Source organism: Notolabrus celidotus, chromosome 23, assembly GCF_009762535.1.
Source record: "Notolabrus celidotus isolate fNotCel1 chromosome 23, fNotCel1.pri, whole genome shotgun sequence".
Taxonomy (NCBI): domain Eukaryota; kingdom Metazoa; phylum Chordata; class Actinopteri; order Labriformes; family Labridae; genus Notolabrus; species Notolabrus celidotus.
Genome location: NC_048294.1, coordinates 24,129,745 through 24,155,414, shown reverse-complemented (window position 1 = coordinate 24,155,414; position 25,670 = coordinate 24,129,745). Strand labels below are relative to the sequence as shown.

Genomic DNA, 25,670 nt, shown 5'->3' with positions numbered 1-25,670 from the left:
AGCAGAACTTTGTTTTGATTGGTCAGCATGGCGGCCATGCGGCCAATCACATGTGAGGATATAGGATACAGGTGATGGAGGGGAGGCTGTGTATCCTGGCTTCATCTGCTCCTTCAGAGAGAGTCTTCTTGAAGACCGGGCAAATACTCACTGAGAGGAGAAATCGGATCAGCCCATCCAAAGGACGTTAATAATGTTTGCTCGAGTTTGGTTCTGGTTCTGTTTGCTCGAGTTTGGTTCTGGTTCTGTTTGCTTGAGTTTGGTTCTGGTTCTGTTTGCTTGAGTTTGGTTCTGGTTCTGGTTCTGTTTGCTTGAGTTCGGTTCTGGTTCGGTACGGTTCTGGTACAGTTCTGATACAGTTCTGGTACGGTTCTGTTCTAGTTCAGTTCTGGTACAGTTCTGGTACGGTTCTGGTTCAGTTCTGGTTCGGTTCTGGTTCGGTTCTGGTTCGGTTTGCTTGGGTTCCGTTCTGGTTCGGTATGGGTCTGGTACGGTTCTGGTTCAGTTCTGGTTCAGTTCTGGTTCGGTTCTGGTTTGGGTCTGGTTCGGTTCTCGTTGGGTTTGCTTGGGTTTGGTTCTGGTTCTGTTTGCTTAAGTTTGGTTCTGGTTCTGTTTGTATGAGTTTGGTTCTGGTTCTGTTTGCTTAAGTTTAGTTCTGGTTCTAACCCTAACCCTAATCCTAACCCTAATCCTAACCCTTATCCTAACCTAACCCTAGCTACAAAAGATCCTAAATTAAGAGCTGTTTGGTTCTGGTACGGTTCTGGTATGGTTCTGGTTCGGTTCTGGTTCAGTTCTGGTTGGGTTCTGGTCCGGGTCTAGTTCGGTTCTGGTTCGGTTCTGGTTGGGTTTGCTTGAATTCGGTTCTGGTTCGGTACGGTTCTGGTACGGTTCTGGTTGGGTTCTGGTTGGGTTTGCTTGGGTTTGGTTCTGGTTCTGTTTGCTTGAGTTTGGTTCTGGTTCAGTTTGTATGAGTTTGGTTCTGGTTCTGTTTGCTTAAGTTTAGTTCTAGTTCTAACCCTAACCCTAATCCTAACCCTAACCCTAACCCTTATCCTAACCTAACCCTAATGCTAACCCTAACCCTAATCACAACCCTAACCCTTATCCTAACCCTAACCCTAATCCTAACCCTAACCCTATAACCCTAACCCTAATCCTAATCCTAACCCTTATCCTAACCTAACCCTAACCCTAATCCTAACCCTAATCCTAATCCTATCTCTAACCCTAACCCTAATCCTAGTCAAATGTTTTCTTTCTTTTCTTTTGCTGCAAGAATAAATTGCATTAATATTTGGCAGTTTGTGACAAACATGACACAAACCAGAAATATATATGCAGACAAGAGAAAGGAAAAAAATAAATAAATAAAACCATTTAACAGGTACTTCGATTATTTCGAAGGGGATGTTGCTGGCTGGTTGTACCCTTGCGGGTCTAGGCACCGACACAGCACATCGATTGAGGACTGAAAACAGGCAGGTTAGAGCATCCTCGTTGACATCCGTGTCATCAGTGTGACAGCTGAATATTCTGCCAGAGTCTCCATGATATGTTCGACTCGGTCACGGACATCTAACACCGAAACGTTATTCTGTTCCACCTGGTCAGCTAATTCCAAGACTGACTACCACCCTGCCAAAGGACTACATTCTCAGCGAAGTTCAGTGTGTTCAGGACAGGGCCATGTAGAGCACCAGAACAGGTTCTTAATCTGTGGATCTCGTTTTCTAACAGACCGCACCAGCGTTAAAGAGCACACCGCAACCTATTGTACTGGATGCCTAAAAACGGTTGGACTGCAGGTGAGGTCTGAAGTCACTTTTCTGCACCCTGCTCATTGCGATTTAGAGGGGCAGATTAGAAAATGAAAAAGCAATGTCCTTTGCGTTTTCATTTTAATTGTGTTACAGAATGTGCGAGCTTGAACATGAAAGTTAAAATAAGAAGGTATGATTGCTTTTTTTTGGGGGGGGGGGGTAAAAAAATGCGTATCCATTCTGAAAATTAAATAGCATTTCTGTGAATGCATTTTAATTTTCAAATTTTCTTTTTAATTTGAATTATGATGCTAATTTAGTGGGGTATGTTTTGAAAATTAAAAAGCAAATGTCATTTTCTTTTTCATTTTAATTGTGTAACATAATTAGCATTGTTGAAGATTAAAATTAAAATGCAAATAGGATTATTGAACATTAATTTTATTTTAGTCAAATAATGCGCACATATTTAGAAAATAAAAAAAAACATTTCTATAAATGCAATTTAATTTTCGAATTTTCTTTTTCATTTTAATTTTGTTACATTTATGCTTCCATAAACCAGCAGTTTGTGTAGAAAAGTGAGAAAGCCCATCTGAACAAGGTTTGGTATAACTGTCTGAAGCACTAGTACCCTTTTTCCACTGATGCGGTTTCAGGGCTGGTACAGAGCCAGTGCTCAGTTGAGAACCAGTTTTTTGTGTTTTGACTGTGAGATAGTCAGCTCCCGGCCAGGAAAACAGGTTCCAGCAGCATCAACTCTTTGCTGGTCTAGAACCACGAACCCCTTACGTCAGGGGCAAGGGCTGAACTCGCCGCCGTCCATGTAAAATACGAGGAGTAGCACAGAAGTGTTGGAAAGTTGGAGAAGTTCTCTTCGGGACCGCATATGATTATGAATCACAGGAGCAACACCAGCAAGCATGCTAAATTGTCCGCCATCGTTGTTATTGTGAGGGAAAGTTCGTGCTGGCGCTGCTGAGAAAAGCGGTCAACTAGAAGTGAAGTCATTACGTGGCTCTTCCACAGGTTTGAGCGTGTGGAAAATCGAACGGGTGCTGAGTTGGTTCACAAGTTAAACCAGCTCCGATCCAGCGAGAGCAGCAACCCCAAACTACAACCAGGTTGGCGTTGGTCGAAAAGTGGTTGAAGAGGCTTTATTATTGACTCTGCATGCACATTAAGAGGGAGCTCAAAGTAGGGCGGTTGAGGTGGTTCTGGCATTTGATAAGGATGCCTCCTAGACGCCTCCCCTTAGAGGTGTTTCAAAGTGCATCCAACTGGGAGAAGGCCCACTCACTGGATGATTATGTCTCATCTGGCCCAGGAACACCTGGACCTCTTTTCGACCAATGCAAACCGGGTTGTATTTCCGGGCTGGTGCTCACGCTGGTTCGGAGCTGGATGAGCTTGCGAACCAACACTGCACCCGTTTGTTTTCCCACCCACTCGAGCCCGTGGAAGAGGCACGTCATGACGTCAGATTTACTTGACCGCTTTTCCCAGCAACGCTGGCGCACACTTTCCCTCACAACAACAACAACGATGGCGGACAACGGCAGCTTGGGCGACCACTGCTTTGCCTAGGAATGGTGGAAACACATTTGGTTTGTGTTTTTGATCACTGCAACCCCACCCCCTGCCTCTTGATGACAGATGACAAAAATAAGTGGTATTAATAGTGTCTTGTACTCTGAATATTTCAACTATGATTTTAATCACCGTTCCTGGTTCGAGTAAAACTGTCTAAAATAAGATCCTTTAGTGTTGCTGTCAAATGTGTCCCCATGAAGGCCAAGTGATGATAAGTGATTAAAGTGACTGTTAAACCATTTACTGGCTGTCTAAGAAAAGCTTAAGCATTGCAGAAGTGTAATGGCTGACAGTAGTGGCCGGTCATGTTGGTGATATGTACAAAAAAACACAAACAGGAAGTGAGAGAAAATAGTGTGAGAAATACATGAAAGAACAGCTCTCTGGCCTGGTCCTCTCACACCTCCTCCCCCTGTCATTTTCCACTGTGGTAAAATGAATGTCAGTCTCAGTGATAACCACAGGAAGATTGGCCTTTAGTTCTCTGCACAAACACCACAAGCTTTGAAAGCTGTGAAACTGTCACACAAATACTAACATCTTTTCTTTATGAAGAGATGTTTTGTTTCTTTCCTTCAAATGCAGTTAGTTAGACGCTCACCTGCTGAAAATCTCTTCTTAAAAGTTGTTCTCAGACATGAGCCATCACCTTGTTTCACGTCTTTTTATAGCTTGTGCAGCCTCATGCAGAAGTGGGCCCTACTTTTCAACCTCCCCCCGCCCACAGGGTCACACAACCTGCCTCACATGTCAGGGTTAGAGTGTGCTCTGTTAGGACAATGTTCAGTGCTTTATATTACTGTCAGAAAGCCTATTTGTTATTGCACTACTATTAGACGTGACTCGAACATACACAACATGTACGTGATCCTGCGCCTGCAGAGCACTGATCAGCTGTTCAGGTCTGCAGGCTTTGAAAGAGACACAAACCAAACTAATAAATCTGTGATTCTGACAGCGACAATGACATGCTGTCAACTGAGGACATGGATACATAGAGGAAGAAGAGGACTCAACAGACTGAGGGAGAGAGGGGAGACACTTCTGTGCTAACTGGAGAGCAGGGAGATCCCATCTTACCTGGTGGAGCAGGTGTGTAAACTGTGAGCCTACAAACAGAGAGAGCTGTCACGAGTGGGACTTGGTAACGACAGTACTTGAGCTCCTTTCTGAATCAGAGGACTTCACAAACAGCTGCAGTCTGCATCGCTCAGCATCCAGAGTTCCCTGCTGTACTGTTTCACCCACTTTCTTCAATTTTCAGAGGTTAAATCTGCAAACCAGAAAGCCAAATGAGGGTGAGTCTTCAAGGTAAGATCTGCTCTCATTGAGTTTTCATTGCATAATGACATCACATGGTCAACACAATGTTTACGTCATCAAAATACACTGTTAGCTGTTACCCCCAAAATCCACAGGATGCGTCGCGTTGCGTTACCCATTCTAGTCAATACTGTAGGGTCCACAGGTCGTGCCGTGCCGTGGCGTGGCGTGGCGTGCACCGCCTCGCCGCTCCGCTAAAGATACCCGTCGATTCTATTTTCGACGGAGCCTGCACCCAGCACGAGTCAATGTGCACAGAAAAGAACAACCTGGACAGGAAGTCAGGCACGAGGATCGCATACAACATCCACCAGTTTCAAAATAAAACACTATATACGGACTCCCAACCGTTTAAAGATCGTATAGATCAGAAATACTCTGATACAAATACATTGATTATGGATGTAAGCTACAAACAGCCACATATCTGTGATCCAGGTCGACTACAACAGGACTTTAAGGTGATCACTGTGTCAGAAGGTAACAGGACTTTAAGATGATCACTGTGTCAGAAGGTAACAGGACTTTAAGATGATCACTGTGACAGAAGGTAACAGGACTTTAAGATGATCACTGTGTCAGAAGGTAACAGGACTTTAATATGATCACTGTGTCAGAAGGTAACAGGACAACAAAGTAGAGCACAGTTTTCATATTAAACTCATCTAAACCTGCAAAAACTAAACTATAGTTTTGCAGCAGTGATGATTAAAGCACTAAAGTAATGGAATACTATCCAAATGACTCACCCTCAGAAAGGCTCTGTGACCTGTTGTTTGTATGTAGTTCTCTCTATACTGATCCAGCTAATCCTGCCTGCCCTGAGCTGGCGCTACACTCCAAACACGTGTCCTGTGGAGCAGGGCGCAAGCCCTCGGACGGAGTAAAGCTGTGTCACTGACGGAACGTGGCGCACGCGCATCTTGTGGATTTTCAGGGTTAGAGGGGGAGACTGAGTCAAAATGACAAACTCTTCACCCTTTACAGTGTTCGCTCGATACCTTTAAGCATTTAGTGCAATGGACATAAACAATTATGTCAAACTTACTTATGGAGTCTCTCCTCCATAGGCATCACTAACACCCCCCTGCAATGGTTTCACTCCTACCTCACAGGCCGCACTCAGTTCATCCAACTTAAATCCTTCACTTCACAACCCTCCTCTGTCACTTCAGGTGTGCCCCAGGGCTCTGTCCTTTCTCCAACCGTCTCCGCCCCTCTCTCACCCCTCACACCACTGATATCCTGGTCCATAGCCTCGTCACCTCCCACATCGATTACTGTAACTCGCTCCACTTTGGGGTCACTCACAAATCCCTCCAGAAATTGCAGCTGGTCCAGAATTCTGCAGCCAGCATCATCATCAGAACCCCCTACTTCTACCACATTACCCCCGTCCTCCAGCAGCTCCACTGGCTCCCGGTCAATTTCAGGATCCACCTCTCTGTGCCCTGCCCGTCTCAGCACCATGGGGAGCAGAGCTTTCAGTCTGCTGCCCAACTCTGGAACTCATTCCCACCAGACATCCATAACATTGATTCACTACCCCTCTTCCAATCAAGACTCAAAACCCATCTGTTCCAAGCTGCACTCTCTGTATAATTTCACTGCTTCATTTTAACTTGGTGTTACTTTGCTTGTTGTTTTTATTTATTTTATTGTGTTATTTTATTTATTGTGTTTTAAACCTCTCTGTAAAGTGTCCTAGAGTGCTGAGAAAGGCACTTTTAAATAAAATGTATTATTATTATTATTATTAAACTTAGAAGCAAAAATATCAGAACTCACAATTTATCTGTCAACTGGGCAGAAGTCAAGTTGGCTTAACATTGGAGGGAGTTTGTGTGTGTTTTTCTTCCACCAGTCTGTGACCTGCTCCAGGAAAAAGGATGGTATCATACAACGCCCCGCCTCTTTGTATGTAGAGTTTCTTTTCTGGTGCGCTGTTCAACTTACGCTCACATCAGAGCTTCAGTCGTACATGCAACCATGAACCTGATCTTGATAACAGCTTTCCTCCTCTGCAGCCTCAGTAAGTATTAAACTATTTATAACATCACTGATATGATGATGATGATCGTATGCCTTAAATGCAACATATTGACTTTTTACTCTCTTGCTCATTGTTATGAGGAGATGTGGTTTACCTTCACACATCTGTTTGTTTCAGGCTGGGTCTCTGTCTCAGGTTCTGAGTCTCAGACTGTGGAGTTCCAGTCTGGTGATGATGTCACACTGAAGTGCTCCAACATGTCCAAAACTGATGCCATCACATTCTGGTTCAGACTTCTCAAGAGAACGAATGTCCACTGTATCTCAGTTATGACCAGGTCTACCAGCATACCAGTATTCTGTGATGGATACGGTCACGGCAAATTCTCCATGTGGTCCAATACCTCGACTATCTCTCTCAAAATCCAGTCAGTGGAACTGTTCGACTCTGGACTTTATTTCTGTGGATTTTATGCAGATGGACGTCCATCTTTCAGTCTGATACACCTAAAGATCAAAGGTAAGAGAGTTCTCTGTTGCTTTGTTTTCTGTCCTTTGATTCCCTTTGTCCCTTTGCAATGCTTTCTTATAGTTACATTTGTTGAGTAATCTGTGTCTTGAAACAACATCTTCTATGTAACAATGTCTTTAATAGGCAGCAGTGATGCACATGATGACACAGACAGCGAGCATACAAGTAAGATTCCTCTAAAGATTTCTCTCATTGCACAATCGTCTGATGTCTAAATATTTGTAAAGCTCTATAAAGAAGTCTCTGTAAGGAAAATGATGATCTCTTTGTAGAGGGGTGTGATGGGGTAGCTCCACTGGCGAGTATGATCCTGGGTGGCGTGACTGTCTTCCTCGTGGTGGTCATCGTCGGTCTGGTTGTTAGAAACAGGAAACTTCAGACGGGTACTTTTAACATTTGATATACTTTTGTTTCCATTAGAAATTCATTCAGAATGTGGGAAACATCTTCAGATTGATCAGAGACAATACTGGATTAACTCACGAGATGTTTTCTTTTACTCAGCTGATAAAGAAGGACAGAATCCAGGACAGAGTGAGGTAAAATGAAGAACAAACCTAAAGATCCATATTATGTCTGCTTATTATGGATATGAAATCATGTCAGGCGACCACATCACAACTATGAATGCTGTCTTCACAGAGTGTGGCCTCTGGAGACCTGAACTACGCAGCAGTAACAGTTCGACCTAAAGCAAGAAGAAGAGAGCCGGAGCCAAATGTTGTTTATGCTGCCACCAGATAAAAAGAGAGAGAGGAGGTGACTGGAAGTGATGTGGTATCATACAGTGTTACAATGCTTTTGGCTTATTAGTTAGAGTTAACCAATCTTGTGTTACGAATAAGGATCTGATAAACGCTCCCTATACTGCAAAGCTTCAAGAGGGAAACTAGAGGGAACTACTTAGGACATGGATTATTATTATGAGGGTCTTAGACTTCGGGTGGACGTCTGCAGCAGTCAGGGGCGGTAGAAGTACTCGCCTCCCCTTTAACAGGAAGAAACAGCTCAGTGTGGTCTGAGCGGAACTGAGAGGCAACACTTGAGCCTTGGTAGATCACAGGTTTCTAAAAATAAAAAGCTGTATGAGAAAATAAAATACTGAGCTGAGGACATTCAAAGCCTCTTCATCTTCATGAAACGTTAATAAAATAAACAGTAATGTCTGAACTGGAGGTCTCATCTTTGTTAGCACAATGTATATAATGAAATGCATGGATGTGTGTACATGGCAATGAGAGATTAGACCCAAATGCAGGTTCAAAAATCCAGGACAAGGTGTCTCTTCTGTAAAGTTTAGCACTCACTGAAAGATTGTATAAATCTTGAGAGAGCCCCAAAAACAAGGACAATAAGGACAGATTTAACAGTTGTGTTTGTATAGTGTGTGTTGTGCAGCGAGGTGACCAACAAACACACCACACACAAAAAGATTCTCTTCACCAGAATCCACACTCAGAACTGACACCAAAAACTAAACTGAAAATCTCATGAAATGTCTTCAGAGTAAACAAACATGGCCGACTACAGGGGCTAACTGTTGTTAGCTTCTTAGCTTCCTGCTACATTCACTGCGGCCATCATTTCTGTTCAGCTTCTCTTCTTGTCAGTTTGAATGTGATATGTTTTACAGAGCATGCCGTGTAAACATTGTGTTGTTTTAACAAATCAACAAGTTGGTCCACCATCTCTGACGTCCGTCTAAGTTGATGCTATGTGCTAACTATTGTTGCTATAGCTGCGTTTGTTGTGCTTCCTTCTTTTGTCAGCTTGCTTCCTGATTGGCTGTCGTTTCATTACGTGTGACAGTCCACAGAGTGTGTGCTCAGTCCAAACATCTGTTGCAAAAATGTACCAAACATGGTCTGAAGATTCATTGGAGGCTTTCATTCTGCATCATTTGTACTCTTCCTGAAAGTATTGGCTCAGTCTCTGTAACTGGAGACTCATCAACCAGTCCCTCTTCCTCACGCTGACAGCACACTGAATGGTTCAAGCTCAGTCCAAAAAAAAAAACTGTATGTCTCTTTTTGCTTTTTTAATTAACTTTAAATAAAGCTTTACTTCTCAAACTTTACTCAAAGTCTATTCATTTATTCAGCACATACAATATGATGGCATATAGTTATATTTAGAGTTCAGGTAGACGTCTCCACTTTTCAAGGAGCGGTTGAAGTACTCACCACATCTCTGACAGGAAGACACAGCACAGTGTGGTCTGAGCTGAAACTGAGGGGCAACACTTCAGGCCGAGCACATCGAAGGTTTCTAAAAATAAAAGCTGTAAGAAAGCACAAAATACTGAAGACATTCAAAGCCTCCTCAGCTTCATAGAAACAAAAACATGCAGTACATCAATGTCTGACATGAGTTTCTGAACTTTAATATTATAGCATGCACACTTAAATGCCACACGTGTTTACAGTGCAATAAGAGATAGGACCCAAATTCAGACTCCACAAAGTATCTCTTTCTGTAAAGAGAGGCTCAAGATAACATTTGTAATGAATTGGTGATTAAAAGAGAGAAAGAGAGAGAGAGAGAGAGAGAGAGAGAGAGAGAGAGAGAGAGAGAGAGAGAGAAGGTCCTGAGAAGGGCAAAAGATCATTTTGGAGTTCAATAAATTACTTTATGACAGCGTTACACACGAGGACAGAATTGTTGGCACCCTTCAGTTAAAAACATAAAAAAACAAATGTCACTGAAATAACTTGAAACTGTAATGGGTCGCCACCTTAACGTGGGGGAGTGGTTGGAGTGCTCTAATGATCCTAGCAGCTATGTTGTCGGGGGCGATTGCCCCTGGTAGGATCTCTGAATGCAAACTGGTCCTAGGTGAGGGGACAGACAAAGTGCGGCTCAAGACACCTGATGAAGAACAACAACCAGAACGAGTGTACCCTGTCCGGAGGGCCACCGGAGCCCCATCTTGGAGCCAGGTCTGGGGTTGGGGCCTGCAGGCGAGCGCCTGGTGACCGAGCCTTCACCTATGGGGCCCGGTCTGGCCCATACCAAATGGGTGACATGGGTTCATCCTCCCTTGGGTTCAACACCCGCAGGGGGAGTCACAAGTGTCTGTTGCAGTGGGAATTGGGCAGCAGCCATAGGAGGGGGCCCTGGTGGTCCGATCCTCGGTTACAGAAACTGGCCATTGAGACATGGAACGTCACCTCTCTGGTGATGAAGGAACCTGAGTTGGTGCAGGAGGTTGAGAGATACCGGCTAGATAAAGTCGGGCTCACCTCTACGCACCGCTCTGGTTCTGGAACCAACCTTCTTGAGAGGGGTCTGACTCTCTTCTTTGCTGGAGTTGCACCAGGTGAGAGGCGGAGGGCAGGTGTGGGCTTACTCATAGCTCCTCAGCTCTCTGCCGGTGTTGGAGTTTTACCCGGTGGATGAAAGGGTTGCTTCCCTGCACCTTCAGATCTGGGAACGGGTCCTGACTGTTGTTTGTGATTATGCACCAAACAGCAGTGCAGAGTGCCCACCCTTTTTGGAGTCCTTGGGACAGGTGCCAGAAGGCGCCCTACTGGGGACTGGATTGTCCTATTTGGGGACTTCAGTGCTCTGCAGCAGTGGACAAGTGAGGAACATCACTAATGAGACAGGAAGAGACAGAACAACGCTTTCAGAGGTGACAAACCACATGAATCCTGTGAACGCCCATCCAGAGTGAAAAACAGCAGCTGACTGTTGGTCATTTTTACTAATCCATCAAAACACACACGGTGAAAATACTTTCTAAATTCATGTTAAGAGCCCTGTCCTCCTGTCGTTGGCCTGTGTTTGGCTCTAGTTGATGGCACTGTCTGCAGTCCCAGACTTCAGTCCAGCTCTGATGACTGAGTACTTTAACCTGTTCACTTGTGACCCGATCACTGAATCCACGTGTTGACACCAGGTGTAAGCAGCTCGGCCCTTTCCTCTGCATCTTACAACAGCAGTGATGCCTGTTATGCTGGATTATGTGACTTGTGTTTTATTTACTACCCGTCTGTACTTTCACCTGTTCTTTTGATTGAACCTATTATCATATCATATCTTTTTTTTCATAAAGACGTTTTGTCAAAAGTTCATTTGAGCTGAACTCCAGAAAGCTTAATGTTTGAGTCTATAATGATTTTTTTAGCAGCTTGATGTCACTTTGAGAGACAAGAGAAAAAAAGCGTAATGCCCCGCCTCTTTGTATGTAGAGTTCCTTTTCTGGTGCTCTGTTCAACTGACGCTCACATCAGAGCTTCAGTCGTACCATGAACCTGATCTTGATAACAGCTTTCCTCCTCTGCAGCCTCAGTAAGTATTAAACTATATATAACATCACTGATATGATGATGATCATATGCCTTAAATGCAACATGTTCACTTCTTTTATAAAGAGGTGTGGTTCACCTTCATGTTTCTTTATAATAAGTTAATATCTTGGTCACTCTTCTGTTTGTTTCAGGCTGAATGGTCAACATATTTATTTCTGCTGTAAAGATCGTCTTCTTTGAATTGGTTTGTATGTGGTTTCCAGTGTTTCTGCAGCCAGCCTCAAGTGGATTCTCAATGAAATGCAATTTATAACACGGGAAAACAGAGAATATGTGAGTCCCTGACCCTTTAGTTCTGTGTTTACTTTAAAGAAAGGTGAATCAGCTGATTATGCAAGTAGAGAGAGAATGGTGGTTTGTACAGCCTGAGAGGCTCTTCTGGCTCAGATAAATACCTGTGGGTGATGTGGGTAAAGCTGTCTTTGATAGTGTTTGATCATCCCATGTTAAACACAGTCGAGTTTGTGACACTACATCTTTAGCCGCTGATGTCCCTCGGGGCTGCATGCTCGGCCCACTGCCAGTCACACTGGAAAGGGGCTTGAGTTTTAAACCTCTGTCAACAATAAGTTGAAGCAAATTTTTTTCCCTGAATCACAATCCTATTAATTTTTTTCAGTCATGGCCCAACCTTAAGTTTGTGTAGAAAAGTGAAAAAGATCATCTGTACGAGGTTTGGTATAACTGTGAAGCACTAGTACCCCTTTTCCACAGAGGCAGTTTCAGGGCCGGTGCTCAATTATGAACCAGTTTTTTGTGATTTAACAGCGATAGAACCAGTTCCCAGTCAGGTAAACAGGTTCCAGAGCAGCCCCAACTCTTTGCTGGCCTAGAAACACGATCCCCTTATGTCAGCGGCGAGGGGTGAGGGGTGAAGTGGCCGTCCATGTAAAGCACGCCATCTAGAGGAGTAAAAAAATACGACTGGCGGTTCGCTAAGCTTCATTTCCCCATCACTACTGTCAGCCACTGTTGTCGTTGTGAGGGAAAGTTCGCACTAGTGCTGCTGGGAAAAGCGGTCACGTAGAAGTGACGTCATGATGAAGCTCTTCCACAGGTTTGAGCGGGTGGATAAAGAAACTATTACCGTGTTGGTTCACAAGTTAAACCAGCTCCGAACCAGCGTGAGCACAACCCTGGAACAAGAACCGGGTTGTATTTCCGGGCAGGTGCTCGCGCCGGTTTGGAGCTCGTTCAATTTGCGAACCAACACGGCACCCATTTGTCTTTCAGCCCGCTCGAGCCCATGGAAGAGCCTCATCATGACGTCAGATTTACGTGACTGCTTTCTAGGCAGCGCTAGCGCAAACTTTCCCTTACAACCATAGACTGTAAAAAATATGGATGTAGTATCCGTGACGTCACCCATCTGTTTCTGAAGAGTTGTTTTGAGACCAATCGGCTGCGGCAGCCATATTGCTTCTGTCGAGCCAGTGTGACGTAAAGAGGCGGGCTTTGAGCCTCCTAGCCAACAGCTGCAGTGTTCCCACAGACAGCTGTGCCTCTCATTGGAAGACTGGTAATCTCAATATCTTCGAAATTGCCGAATTAGAAAAAAATTCACCCCCCTCACAGTGAGAGGACGTCGAGAAATTAGCCATTCAGACTACACTCGTCTTTTGTACCAGGCTGTAAACATGTTTATTAATGCTGCAAAGATCGTCTTTTCCCCATTCATGTGTATGTGACTTCCGGTACTTCCGGAGCCAGCCTCAAGCGTATCCTCGATGAACTGCAGCTTTTAACACTTCCGCATTGACTCATATTTTTAGACCGGAGGTTGCCGCTTGCTCACAACAACAAAGGTGGCGGACAAGGTCAGCTTGTCTCCTCGGCCAACCACTGCTTTGCCTTGGAATCCTTTACTTTATTTTATTTCTTTTGCTGCAGGACAATGGCGGAAACATGTTTGGTTTGTGTTTTTGATCACGGCAACCTCATCCACCGCCCCCTGACGTAGGCGATTCACGGTTCTAGACCAGTAAAGAGTTGGAGCCACTCTGGAACCGGTTTTGCCAGCCTGGAGCCGGTTCACTCGCAGTCGAAACACGAAAAAACAGTTCTCAATTGAGCGCCGGCTCCAAACCAGCCCTGAAACTGCCTAGGTCAAAAAAGGGGTAAAATTCAACCAGCTCTGAACGAGCGCGAGCACCAGCCCGGAACTTCAACACTGCCTGCAGCTTGTGAGAGAGGATTCTCACATCTCAACATAATAAAAACCAAGTACAGATCTTGTGTGTCACATGTTCGTCTCTCAGTCCTGATGCACATTCACCTGTCAAAAAAGACCACAGAGATATTTAACCAAAGCCAGCTGTTGACCTGTGGATGGAGACAGCTAATCGGAGGCTCAGCCAGGGACAGGGAATTGCATCTGCAGCATCTTCATCATCTACCATGCAGGAAACTGAAGCAGAGGACAGTGGGGGGCGACACTGAGAACAGTGAGGAAGACTGTACTTATTAAGGCCACAGGGTGAGTACCAAACACTATCTCCTGGTACTCACCTGAGTAACTCACTAAAAAAGTGATGTGCACCCCGGCCCATGAAGGCCAAGTGATGATAAGTGATTAAAGTGACTGTTAAACCATTTACTGGCTGTCTAAGAAAAGCTTAAGCATTGCAGAAGTGTAATGGCTGACAGTAGTGGCCGGTCATGTTGGTGATATGTACAAAAAAACACAAACAGGAGGTGAGAGAAAATAGTGTGAGAAATACATGAAAGATCAGCTCTCTGGCCTGGTCCTCTCACACCTCCTCCCCCTGTCATTTTCCACTGTGGTAAAATGAATGTCAGTCTCAGTGATAACCACAGGAAGATTAGCCTTTAGTTCTCTGCACAAACACCACAAGCTTTGAAATCTGTGAAACTGTCACACAAATACTAACATCTTTTCTTTATGAAGAGATGTTTTGTTTCTTTCCTTCAAATGCAGTTAGTTAGACACTCACCTGCTGAAAATCTCTTCTTAAAAGGCAACTTTGTTTTCAGACATGAGCCATCTCCTTGTTTCACGTCTTTTTATAGCTTGTGCAGCCTCTTGCAGAAGTGGGCCCTACTTTTCAACCTCCCCCCGCCCACAGGGTCACACAACCTGCCTCACATGTCAGGGTTAGAGTGTGCTCTATTAGGACAATGTTCAGTGCTTTATATTACTGTCAGAAAGCCTATTTGTTATTGCACCACTATTAGACGTGACTCGAACATACACAACATGTACGTGATCCTGCGCCTGCAGAGCACTGATCAGCTGTTCAGGTCTGCAGGCTTTGAAAGAGACACAAACCAAACTAATAAATCTGTGATTCTGACAGCGACAATGACATGCTGTCAACTGAGGACATGAATACATAGAGGAAGAAGAGGACTCAACAGACTGAGGGAGAGAGGGGAGACACTTCTGTGCTAACTGGAGAGCAGGGAGATCCCATCTTACCTGGTGGAGCAGGTGTGTAAACTGTGAGCCTACAAACAGAGAGAGCTGTCACGAGTGGGACTTGGTAACGACAGTACTTGAGCTCCTTTCTGAATCAGAGGACTTCACAAGCAGCTGCCCACTTTCTTCAATTTTCAGAAGTTAAATCTGCAAACCAGAAAGCCAAATGAGGGTGAGTCTTCAAAGTAAGATCTGCTCTCATTGAGTTTTCATTGCATAATGACAACACATGGTCAACATGGTATGTTTTTAATGCAAATTTCCACTTGTATGCCAATGACATCATAATGTATTCCTCTGCACCCACCCCAGACCAGACTTTGACACAGTTACAAACTGCTTTTAATACAATTCAACAGATTTTTTAATCTATAAGTGAGACTTCAATCTATAAGTAAATCTTAGGTCTACTTCCCTCTTACCTCCTCACACACATTGCACAAAAGAGCTCAGGATCTTATAATCTTCAATCTCAGGATCTCTTATCACTATCTGTTCCAAGGGTCAGGACTGAACTTGAAAAAAGGCCTTCAGGTTTGCTGCACCCTCGACCTGGAACGCCTTACAAAAGGATCTGAAACTTGGTGGTCTGATAACTTTGAATGCTTTTAAGCAGCTCTTAAATGACTTGGAGGCTGATGCATCTGTCTGCAGATGTTTTGTTTAAATATAATTCATGCTTTTTTTTCTGGAGGTATTTGTTGTGGCGCTGTTGTATGCATCTGCTATTTGTGTACTCTCTGTTGTAACTCTGTAACAGTGCTGCTGCCTATCTTGACCAGGACTCTCTTGGAAAAGAGATACTTCATCTCGATGAGCATTTCCTGGTTAAATAAAAGTTGGATAATATAGTGTTTACCTTATCAAAATACACGTCTGTCTTCCTAACAGTCAGTGGGGCGTCCAAGCAGTCTCCCAGCAGTCTCCCAGCAGTCTCCCACCCAAGTCCAGCCCAGCACCACAACTGGCTCCTGTTGACCATCAAAGTCACAAACTGCATGCAGTCTCCATATGGCCAGTCTTTTTTGATGTCTGCTTATCCGGTTGATGTTGGGACACAGTGCTGGGGATACTACACACACCTGGTTATGTGGTCCCCAGCTTGTTTCCCTGTTGGAAGGAACATCAGGGCAGTGACAAAGAAGGTGGCCGGGTTGTCCATACCCCCAACACACCCTCTGACGTGGTCTGGTCTCTTTCTCCTCCCTTACAGTTGCAGCTCGCACAAGCTTGGTCAGTTCAGTCACCCATGCAGGTTTAGCAGCTCTCACCTCATGCAGTTTGCTATTTGCTGACATGGGAAAGTTAGCACACAGCATTTCTCTCTCTTTTTTTTATTTTTTATTTTTTTATTTTTTATTTTTTTTTATTATTTTTTTTTCTCTCTTTTTCTTTTTCTTTTTCCTCTTGTCTGCATATATATTTCTGGTTTGTGTCATGTTTGTCACAAACTGTCAAATATTAATGCAATTTATTCTTGCAGCAAAAGAAAAGAAAGAAAACCTTTTTCTTCTGTGCTTGTGACTGTGTGCATGCAACCATCACCATCCCTCTTAGAACTCTGGCCTATCTTTTATTGGCAGCTAATATCATGTTCTGTAAAAGAGGGCGTGCACACCTAGGTGGGCCAAAAAAATATTAAAAAAATAAGAGAAAGTGAAAGAAAGATTACATAAGGATATACAAAGGGACAGGGAGAGAGAAGGAGAGAGAGACCTAACACACTTAGATGGAGAGGGACCATCTCACCATGATGCCAAAAAAACTCTGTGGGGTGATACTAATGATTAAGCAACCCTTAGTGTCCACAATCATTACTGAAGCTTGGGTCGCAGAGGGTTGCCGCCGTGCTGTGTTCTATTTGTGTAACGAGACCACCACTGGTGCAGATGAAACCACTTGGGTCAGATCAGCCGAGCGGTACGGCCCGGCACCCGGGCCGCGAGAGCAGTCAGACCGAAGGACCCAACCCGCCGTGGGAGACCCAGGCCAGGGGACAAGCCAAGGACCCAGACCGGAAGCAAGCAGGTACCGCCGGATCACCCAGGGCGACCCCCAGGTCACCCAGTAGGAGGAAAGGGGGGCGAGGGGGGAGAGATCCCGCAGCCCCCCCAAGGGACACCCCCACAACACCGCCCCCACAGCCCCCCAAGACGGAGCCAAAGGAGCCACCAGGGCCGAGGGGGCCCGGCACCAGGAGCAGACAGCCAGGCAGACGGGCAGGACCAGGACCAGAGCCCACCAACCGGCGCGCTGGAGCGGGGGGAGGGCGGAGGCGGCAGGGCCAATCCCCCCTGCCCCCCCCAGACGGCCTGACCACTCCCCCCAGCCACGCCCCCCACCCACGCCCTGCGACTGATGGACTAGGCCGCGGGGGCAAGGAGGGACACCCCAATGGCTGCCTTAGTAACACCCCCCCCCAGCTGCGCACCACCCCACCCCCCCAAGAGGACCGCGAGGGAACCCCGGGAAACCCGGCCCCGAGGGCAGCCGCGGACCAGGCCCCCACAGGGGAGGGGGCAGCAGGGGGACGGAGGGTGACAGGGACACCAGCCACCCACCCAGCCCCGATGGACCCCCAACGAGTAGGGCCGAGCCAAACACTAAGGCCCCGCCAAACGTTTCTCTCTCTGTAGCCAACTCTAGGGCCTCCTGGAGAGACCTTGGGTGAGCCAAAAGCGTCTGAACACGTAGGTCAGCCGGTAGCAGAGCTTGCAGAAAGTGGTCTCGGGCCAACTCACTTTGTATGGCAGGCGGCATGTGAGCATAGGTACGGTGGACTAGAACATCAATGTCATTAGTCAGCTCCCTCAGTGGCTCCACAGGCCGGCGCTGTCAGCTGCACAGTTCAGAGTGAAGCAGGCTCGCTGCTGCACATTGTCCAAACCGCCTCCTCGAAGCTCCCACCAGAGCAGTGTAATCACTCCTATCATCTGGGCTCAACAAGAGCAGGCTGAAAAGTGCATCGCCAGTAAGGCACATGGCTAGCTGAAGAGCTTTTTCCTCCATGGACCAATTAGCAGCCTGTTCACTTGTGATCCAATCACATGCAGACACCAGGTTTGAACAGGGTCTTGAACTTGAAATGTGTGGATGGAAAAGACTTCAGCAGGTAATAACAGAACCTGCAAACGTGAACAGCAGTGATACCTGTTACCCTGGATTGTGTACTCTTCCTCGGGCACAGAACAGCTAACTAGCTGACTTATGTTTAATCTACTACCTGTCTGTACTTCAATCTGTTCTTTTGATTGAACCTATTATCATATCTTATATTATTTCATAAAGATGTTTTGTCAAAAGTTCATTTGAGCTGAACTCCAGAAAGCTAAATGTTTGAGTCTATATTGATTTTTTTAGCAGCTTAGTGTGATACAAGAGAGAAAAAAAGCGGAACGCCCCGCCTCTTTGTATGTAGAGTTCCTTTTCTGGTGCTCTGTTCAACTTACGCACACATCAGAGCTTCAGTCGTACCATGAACCTGATCTTGATAACAGCTTTCCTCCTCTGCAGCCTCAGTAAGTATTAAACTATTTCTAACATCACTGATATGATGATGATCATATGCTTTATGTACAACATGTTCAATTCTTTTATAAAGAGGTGTGGTTCACCTTCATGTTTCTTTATAACAAGTTAACATCTTGGTCACTCTTCTGTTTGTTTCAGGCTGGGTCTCTGTCTCAGGTTCGGAGTCTCAGACTGTGGAGGTCCAGTCTGGTGAAGATGTCACTCTGAAGTGCTCCAACATGTCCAAATATGATGTTGTCACTTTCTGGTTCAGACTTGTCAAGAGAACAAACATCAGCTGTATCTCTACTATTTCCAGGTCTAGCGCTAAACCACTATTCTGTGATGGAATCAGTGATGGTAAATTTTCCATGTGGTCCAATACCTCGACTATCTTTCTCCAAATCAAGTCAGTGGAAGTGTTCGACTCTGGACTTTATTTCTGTGGATTTTATGAAGATGGACGTCCATTTTTCAGTCTGATACACCTAAAGATCAAAGGTAAGAGAGTTTTCTGTTGCTTTGTTTTCTGTCCTTTGATTCCCTTTGTCCCATTGCAATGCTTTCTTATAGTTACATTAGTTGAGTAATCTCAGTAAGTGTCTTGAAACAACATCTTCTATGTAACAATGTCTTTAATAGGCAGCAGTGATGCACATAATGACACAGACAGGGAGCATACAAGTAAGACTCCTTTAAAGATTTCTCTCATTGCACAAACGTCTGATGTCTGAATATTTGTAAAGCTCTATAAAGAAGTCTCTGTAAGGAAAATGATGATCTCTTTGTAGAGGGGTGTGATGGAGTAGCTCCACTGGCGAGTATGATCCTGGGTGGCGTGACTGTCTTCCTCGTGGTGGTCATCATCAGTCTGGTTGTTAGAAACAGGAAACTTCAGACAGGTACTTTTAACATTTGATATACTTTTGTTTTACATCAGAAATTCATTCAGAATGTGGGAAACATCTTCAGATTGATCAGAGACAATACTGGATTAACTCACGAGATGTTTTCTTTTACTCAGCTGATAAAGAAGGACAGAATCCAGGACAGAGTGAGGTAAAATGAAGAACAAACCTAAAGATCCATATTATGTCTGCTTATTATGGATATGAAATCATGTCAGGCGACCACATCACAACTATGAATGCTGTCTTCACAGAGTGTGGCCTCTGGAGACCTGAACTACGCAGCAGTAACATTTCGACCTAAAGCAAGAAGAAGAGAGCCGGAGCCAAATGTTGTTTATGCTGCCACCAGATAAAAAGAATCAGAATCAGAATCAGAATCAGAATCAGCTTTATTCGCCAAGTATGCTTGAACACACAAGGAATTTGACTTTGGTAAACTGTGCTCTCTTTGTACAAGGCATAAGAATAGGAATAAGAATAAGAACTACAATAAAAAATAAAATGAAAATATAATAACAATAACCTTAGCTATAAATACAAAGAAACAACAAATAGCTTGACTAATATGTACAGGCTAAAAAATATGATAAAGTGCAGTGGTGAGTAGCAGAGGTAGTTTTACATTATAAAATAGAAGTTAAATAATACAAAAAATAGAAATATGGAATTCTGCTTGAGAATTGTTGCATTGTATATCTACATGTATATTTACAGAGAGTATTTATCTGACAGGTATGACACAACACAGGTCCAAACATCTGTTGCAAAAATGTATCAACCATGGTCTGAAGATTCATTGGAGGCTATCATTCTGCATCATTTGTACTCTTCCTGAAAGTATTGGCTCAGCCTCTGTAACTGGAGACTCATCAAACAGTCCCTCCTCCTCACGCTGACAGCACACTGAATGGTTCAAGCTCAGTTCACTTGTTGACGTTGGAGGGTTACTACTTTACACACAATGAAGAGCTCTTCCTTCGTTACACTGTTGGGTCTCTTCTTCAGTAAGTACGCTCATTGAATTTGTCTTCACTACATCTGTAACTTCAGGAACTTAAACACATGAGTACTGAAAGTGTTTAATGTTGATGTGTTGTTTTCATTGTTTCAGGATGGCTGTCTGTCTCAGGTTCTGAGTCTCAGACTGTGGAGGTGCAGTCCGGTGAAGACGTCACCCTGAAGTGCTCAGACATGAACCAAGAATCTTTGAGATTCTGGTTCAGACTGATCAACAGAACCGAGATCAGCTGTATCTCTGTTCTCCCCATCAAAAGTGACACACCTGTGTATTGTGTTGGTTTCCAAGATAAGAGATTTGAAATGAGCTCCAACAACTCCGGGGTCCTTCTCAAAATCAGAGGAGCCAATGTGTCCGACTCTGGACTGTACTTCTGTGCTTCTTACAGAAGCCCACTGCCAACGTTCAGTGTAATACATCTGAATGTAAAAGGTAAGGTCAATTTCAAGTCTCATCCTCTTCCTCTGTACTCTTCAGTGTATTTACATGATTGTTTTTTTTACTCAAGTACTCAACTGAATGTTTCCGACTGTCTTATAAAAATATATTCATGGAACACCCGTAGCATGATAGACAAATTGAATTTGAACATGAACGAACAAAATCAAGACTAAAATGATCTAAATCCCTTTTAAAGTTAGCTTCGAGCCTCGTGGTGATTTGGGGAGCAAGCATGAAAGTAAGATTTCTTTAAAGCTTCAAACAATATGCAGATTATTAAAGCTGGAAAGTAAAGTTAATTTGGTGAATTTACATATGAGTCAGGTCTCAAGTCTCTGAAGGAACAAAGTGAATCTAACCCAATGACCTTTCTCTGGTTAGAGTTCGACAGAGCAAAGCTGACCATTGTGATCTTGGGTGCTGTGACTGCGTTCCTCGTGATGGTCATCATCGGTCTAGTTGTCAAACTGCAGACAGGTAGGCTATGCTCGCCTTATATTCATGTTTTTCTTTCCTTTTTTTCCTTCAGTCTCAAAATATGAAGCCCATGCGGAGGCGTTCTAACCTGCAGCTCATTCTGCATCTACTAGAGCAGTGGTTTTCAAACTGGAGGGAGCAGAGTTATGACGGGGGGCGCGCCACGGCTTAATAAAAACAATACATGTAGTTCTGCATTGCTAACTAGGCCATCTATGAGTACGTGTGATAGAAGTGAAGTGGCAGGTAAACACAGTAGCGTAGCAGAGTGATATGTGACAGACAACAACGTAGATCTGACCCCCCTCCTCTCTGTGTAACCCTCTGTGACACTTCATGGCAGAGTCACGCTCATCAAAAGTTTGGGAATCACTGCACTCGAGGCTGGCTGCAGAAACCACATACACACGCATTCAAAGTAGAAGATCTTTACTGCAGAAATAAACATGTTTACAGCCTGGTTCAAAAAACAGTACAAGTCTGAATTGCTCATTTCTCCGTCAGCACACACCGTACAGAGGGTGAATTATTTGGTAACACTTTACAATAAGGGTCCCTTAATTAGCGTTAGTTAATGCATTATTAAGCATTAATTAACAGTTTAATAATAGTTTAATAATCGTTATAATGTATTACCTAACATTAACTAACACATTAGTTAGTGCATTAATAAGCAGTTAATTAATGTCCACTGCTCAGAGTTAATTAATACATTATTAAGCATTAATAAAAGTTACAAAACTTAATTAGTTAACCATTAGTGAATGCTTTCTGGACCCTTATTGTAAAGTGTAACACATGCATCACTTAGGTAACACATTATAAATGCTAAACTGCCTCATAAGCATTACTTAACCATAATTAAGCATTAGTGAATGCTTTTTGGACCCTTATTGTAAAGTGTAACACATGTATCCCTTAGGTAACACATACGCTGAAGCAAAATGAGTTGAAATGTAGTTGAAGCAACACATGTAAAGAATTTAACACATTTTATTTAGAATAAAACAGATAATCACAGATAACATCTCAACTGGCACAGAGAAGTACGGTGGCCCTGAGAGCTCACAGCACTGCAACTTAAGAAAACACATGCAAAAAGACAAAACACAAGAAAATTAAGAAAACATCTTCATCAATTTGACAACACATGCGCAGCATTTTGAAAACGCGATGCAAAGACCACAACACAATACATTAGAAAAACGCGCTGCAAATAGACAGCAACACAACAGAAGTGTTTCCAGAGGACACTTAAAAGTGATGCACACGCTTATGCTTATGCTTATGAGGCAGTTTAGCATTTATAATGTGTTACTTAAGTGATGCATGTGTTACACTTTACAATAAGGGTCCAGAAAGCATTCACTAATGGTTAACTAATTAAGTTTTGTAACTTTTATTAATGCTTAATAATGTATTAATTAACTCTGAGCAGTGGACATTAATTAACTGCTTATTAATGCATTAACTAATGTGTTAGTTAATGTTAAGTAATACATTATAACGATTATTAAACTATTATTATACTGTTAATTAATGCTTGATAATGCATTAACTAACACTTATTAAGGGACCCTTATTGTAAAGTGTTACCAATTATTTTATAACGCTACAGTTCAGAAGATATCAAGACTACGAGTTTTGCCCAAATGAGGACATGACTGACTTGATTGACAGACAGAAACACTGTAGCTGTTGGCGTGGAGGCTCAAAGCCCGCCTCTTTACCTTACACTAGCTCGACAGAAGTTAGGTTGCGTTCAGCATTTTCAATATAGCACCCGCCGGCAATCAGCTTCAAACAGCACTCAGGAACCGATGGGTGACGTCATGGGTACCACGTCCATTTTTTATACACTCTCTGGGTAAAACATTGTTGTCGATTTAGCTTACAAGCTAATGGTTTCAGTAGAAATGTTTAATTTTGAGGGTTAGATGGACATTATATCAAAATCTAAACACCTTGGCATCACGGTAACATGTCCCACATTGTTCCACACAGACATCCTCTTTGTCCCACATTTGGCTTGTCGTCACCTGATCACTCTGTTTGAAATGATGTAAAACTCCTGCTTTAAGAAAGACTGATCAATGAACTCATCCTGTATTTGTGTCACTCAGGTCAGAAAAAGGAGAACCCTGAGCAGAGAGAGGTAAATGATTTACATTCATTACTGACATCTAGAGTTTGAGTGACCCCAACAAGTAGCTCCATTTATCTCTTTATATCAGCTTTTCCTTCAGTGCTGCTGTATTTATGGTTTTCATATATAACCCCACACAGAGACAGGATTTGTTAAATTTCAGTGTTGTATCAAAAATGCCTTTACACCATACATATTGTATCTAATGTTAATATTGACCAACTGACAATATTAGAACCTGCCTTAAAAGAAACATCCAGTATCTGTTGAAGTGTTGTCTGATATATATCACGTCCAGTCACTACATTACTGCTGATTTTCACAGAATGTGGTCTCTGGTGACCTGGACTACGCAGCAGTAAAGTTTCAGTCTAAACCAAGAGGAAGAGAGCCGGAGCCAAATGTTGTTTATGCTGCCACCAGATAAAAGGGGAGGAGCCAACTGGAACCAGCGCTGCTTCACATCAACAGGATATGGTGCTGGTTTTTTTAGAGTCACTCTGGTGAAATAAAAAATACAGTATGTCTCTTTTTTCTTTTGGAATTATTTTTAAATAAAGCTTTACTTCTCAAACTTTACTTAAAGTCTATTCATTTATTCAGCACATACAATATGATGGCATATAGTTATATTTAGAGTTCAGGTAGACGTCTCCACTATTCAAGGAGCGGTTGAAGTACTCACCACATCTCTGACAGGAAGACACAGCACAGTGTGGTCTGAGCTGAAACTGAGGGGCAACACTTCAGGCCGAGCACATCGAAGGTTTCTAAAAATAAAAGCTGTTAGAAAGCACAAAATACTGAAGACATTCAAAGCCTCCTCAGCTTCATAGAAACAAAAACATGCAGTACATCAATGTCTGATATGAGTTTCTGAACTTTAATATTATAGCATGCACACTTAAATGCCACATGTTTACAGTGCAATACGAGAAAATTCAGACTCCACAAAGTATCTCTTTCTGTAAAGAGAGGCTCAAGATAACATTTGTATTGAATTGATGAATAAGAGATAGAGAGAGAGAGAGAGAGAGAGAGAGAGAGAGAGAGAGAGAGAGAGAGAGAGAGAGAGAGAGAACAGGTCCAGGAGTTCAATAAATTACTTTATGACAGCGTTACACACGAGGACAGAATTGTTGGCACCCTTCAGTTAAAAACATAAAAAAACAAATGTCACTGAAATAACTTGGAAGTGTCACGGGTCGCCACCTTAACGTGGGGGCGGGGTTGGAGTGCTCTAATGATCCTAGCAGCTATGTTGTCGGGGGCGATTGCCCCTGGTAGGATCTCTGAATGCAAACTGGTCCTAGGTGAGGGGACAGACAAAGTGCGGCTCAAGACACCTGATGAAGAACAACAACCAGGACGAGTGTACCCTGTCCGGAGGGCCACCGGAGCCCCATCCTGGAGCCAGGTCTGAGGTTGGGGCCCGCAGGCAAGCGCCTGGTGGCTGAGCCTTCAACCATGGGGCCCGGTCTGGCCCAGACCAAATGGGTGACATGGGTTCATCCTCCCTCGGGCTCAACACCCGCAGGGGGAGTCACAGGGGTCTGTTGCAGTGGAGATTGGGCAGCAGTCAAAGGAGGGGGCAGCAGTCAAAGGAGGGGGCCTTGGCGGTCCGATCCTCGGTTACAGAAACTGGCTTATGGGACATGGAACATCACCTCTCTGGTGATGAAGGAACCTGAGTTGGTGCAGGAGGTTGAGAGATACCGGCTAGATAAAGTCGGGCTCACCTCTACGCACCGCTCTGGTTCCGGAACCAACCTTCTTGAGAGGGGTCTGACTCGGAGGGCAGGTGTGGGCTTACTCATAGCTCCTCAGCTCTCTGCCGGTGTGTTGGAGTTTTACCCGGTGGATGAAAGGGTTGTTTCCCTGCACCTTCAGGTCTGGGAACGGGTCCTGACTGTTGTTTGTGATTATGCACAAAACAGCAGTGCAGAGTGCCCACCCTTTTTGGAGTCCTTGGGACGGGTACTGGAAGGCACCCTACTGGGGACTGGATTGTCCTATTTGGGGACTTCAATGCTCTGCAGCAGTGGACAAGTGAGGAACATCACTTATGAGACAGGAAGAGACAGAACAACGCTTTCAGAGGTGACAAACCACATGAATCCTGTGAACGCCCATCCAGAGTGAAAAACAGCAGCTGACTGTTGGTCATTTTTCTAATCCATCAAAACACACACGGTGAAAATACTTTCTAAAT

The 25,670-nt window shown here is 44.0% G+C and overlaps 2 protein-coding genes and 1 long non-coding RNA gene across 3 annotated transcripts; 2 read left to right on the top strand and 1 right to left on the bottom strand.

The window, feature by feature from the left end:
* Positions 1-6,492: 6,492 nt before the first annotated feature.
* LOC117807110 lies at positions 6,493-9,280 on the top strand. The gene is made up of 6 exons (XM_034676174.1): positions 6,493-6,711; positions 6,850-7,191; positions 7,327-7,368; positions 7,476-7,586; positions 7,708-7,742; positions 7,846-9,280. The coding sequence occupies exons 1-6, from the start codon at positions 6,669-6,671 to the stop codon at positions 7,945-7,947; spliced, it is 675 nt and encodes a 224-aa protein (XP_034532065.1). The 5' UTR covers positions 6,493-6,668; the 3' UTR covers positions 7,948-9,280.
* LOC117807111 lies at positions 7,305-15,097 on the bottom strand. The gene is made up of 3 exons (XR_004629908.1): positions 14,956-15,097; positions 9,387-9,484; positions 7,305-7,555 (listed from the first exon to the last, which is right to left on the bottom strand). It is a non-coding gene; the product is annotated as an uncharacterized LOC117807111 (long non-coding RNA).
* Positions 15,098-18,295: 3,198 nt separating this feature from the next.
* LOC117807813 lies at positions 18,296-24,037 on the top strand. The gene is made up of 12 exons (XM_034677216.1): positions 18,296-18,473; positions 18,625-18,966; positions 19,108-19,149; positions 19,257-19,367; positions 19,490-19,524; positions 19,628-19,727; positions 20,312-20,380; positions 20,488-20,826; positions 21,032-21,073; positions 21,217-21,312; positions 23,436-23,467; positions 23,784-24,037. The coding sequence occupies exons 1-12, from the start codon at positions 18,431-18,433 to the stop codon at positions 23,883-23,885; spliced, it is 1,353 nt and encodes a 450-aa protein (XP_034533107.1). The 5' UTR covers positions 18,296-18,430; the 3' UTR covers positions 23,886-24,037.
* The last annotated feature ends 1,633 nt before the right edge of the window (positions 24,038-25,670 follow it).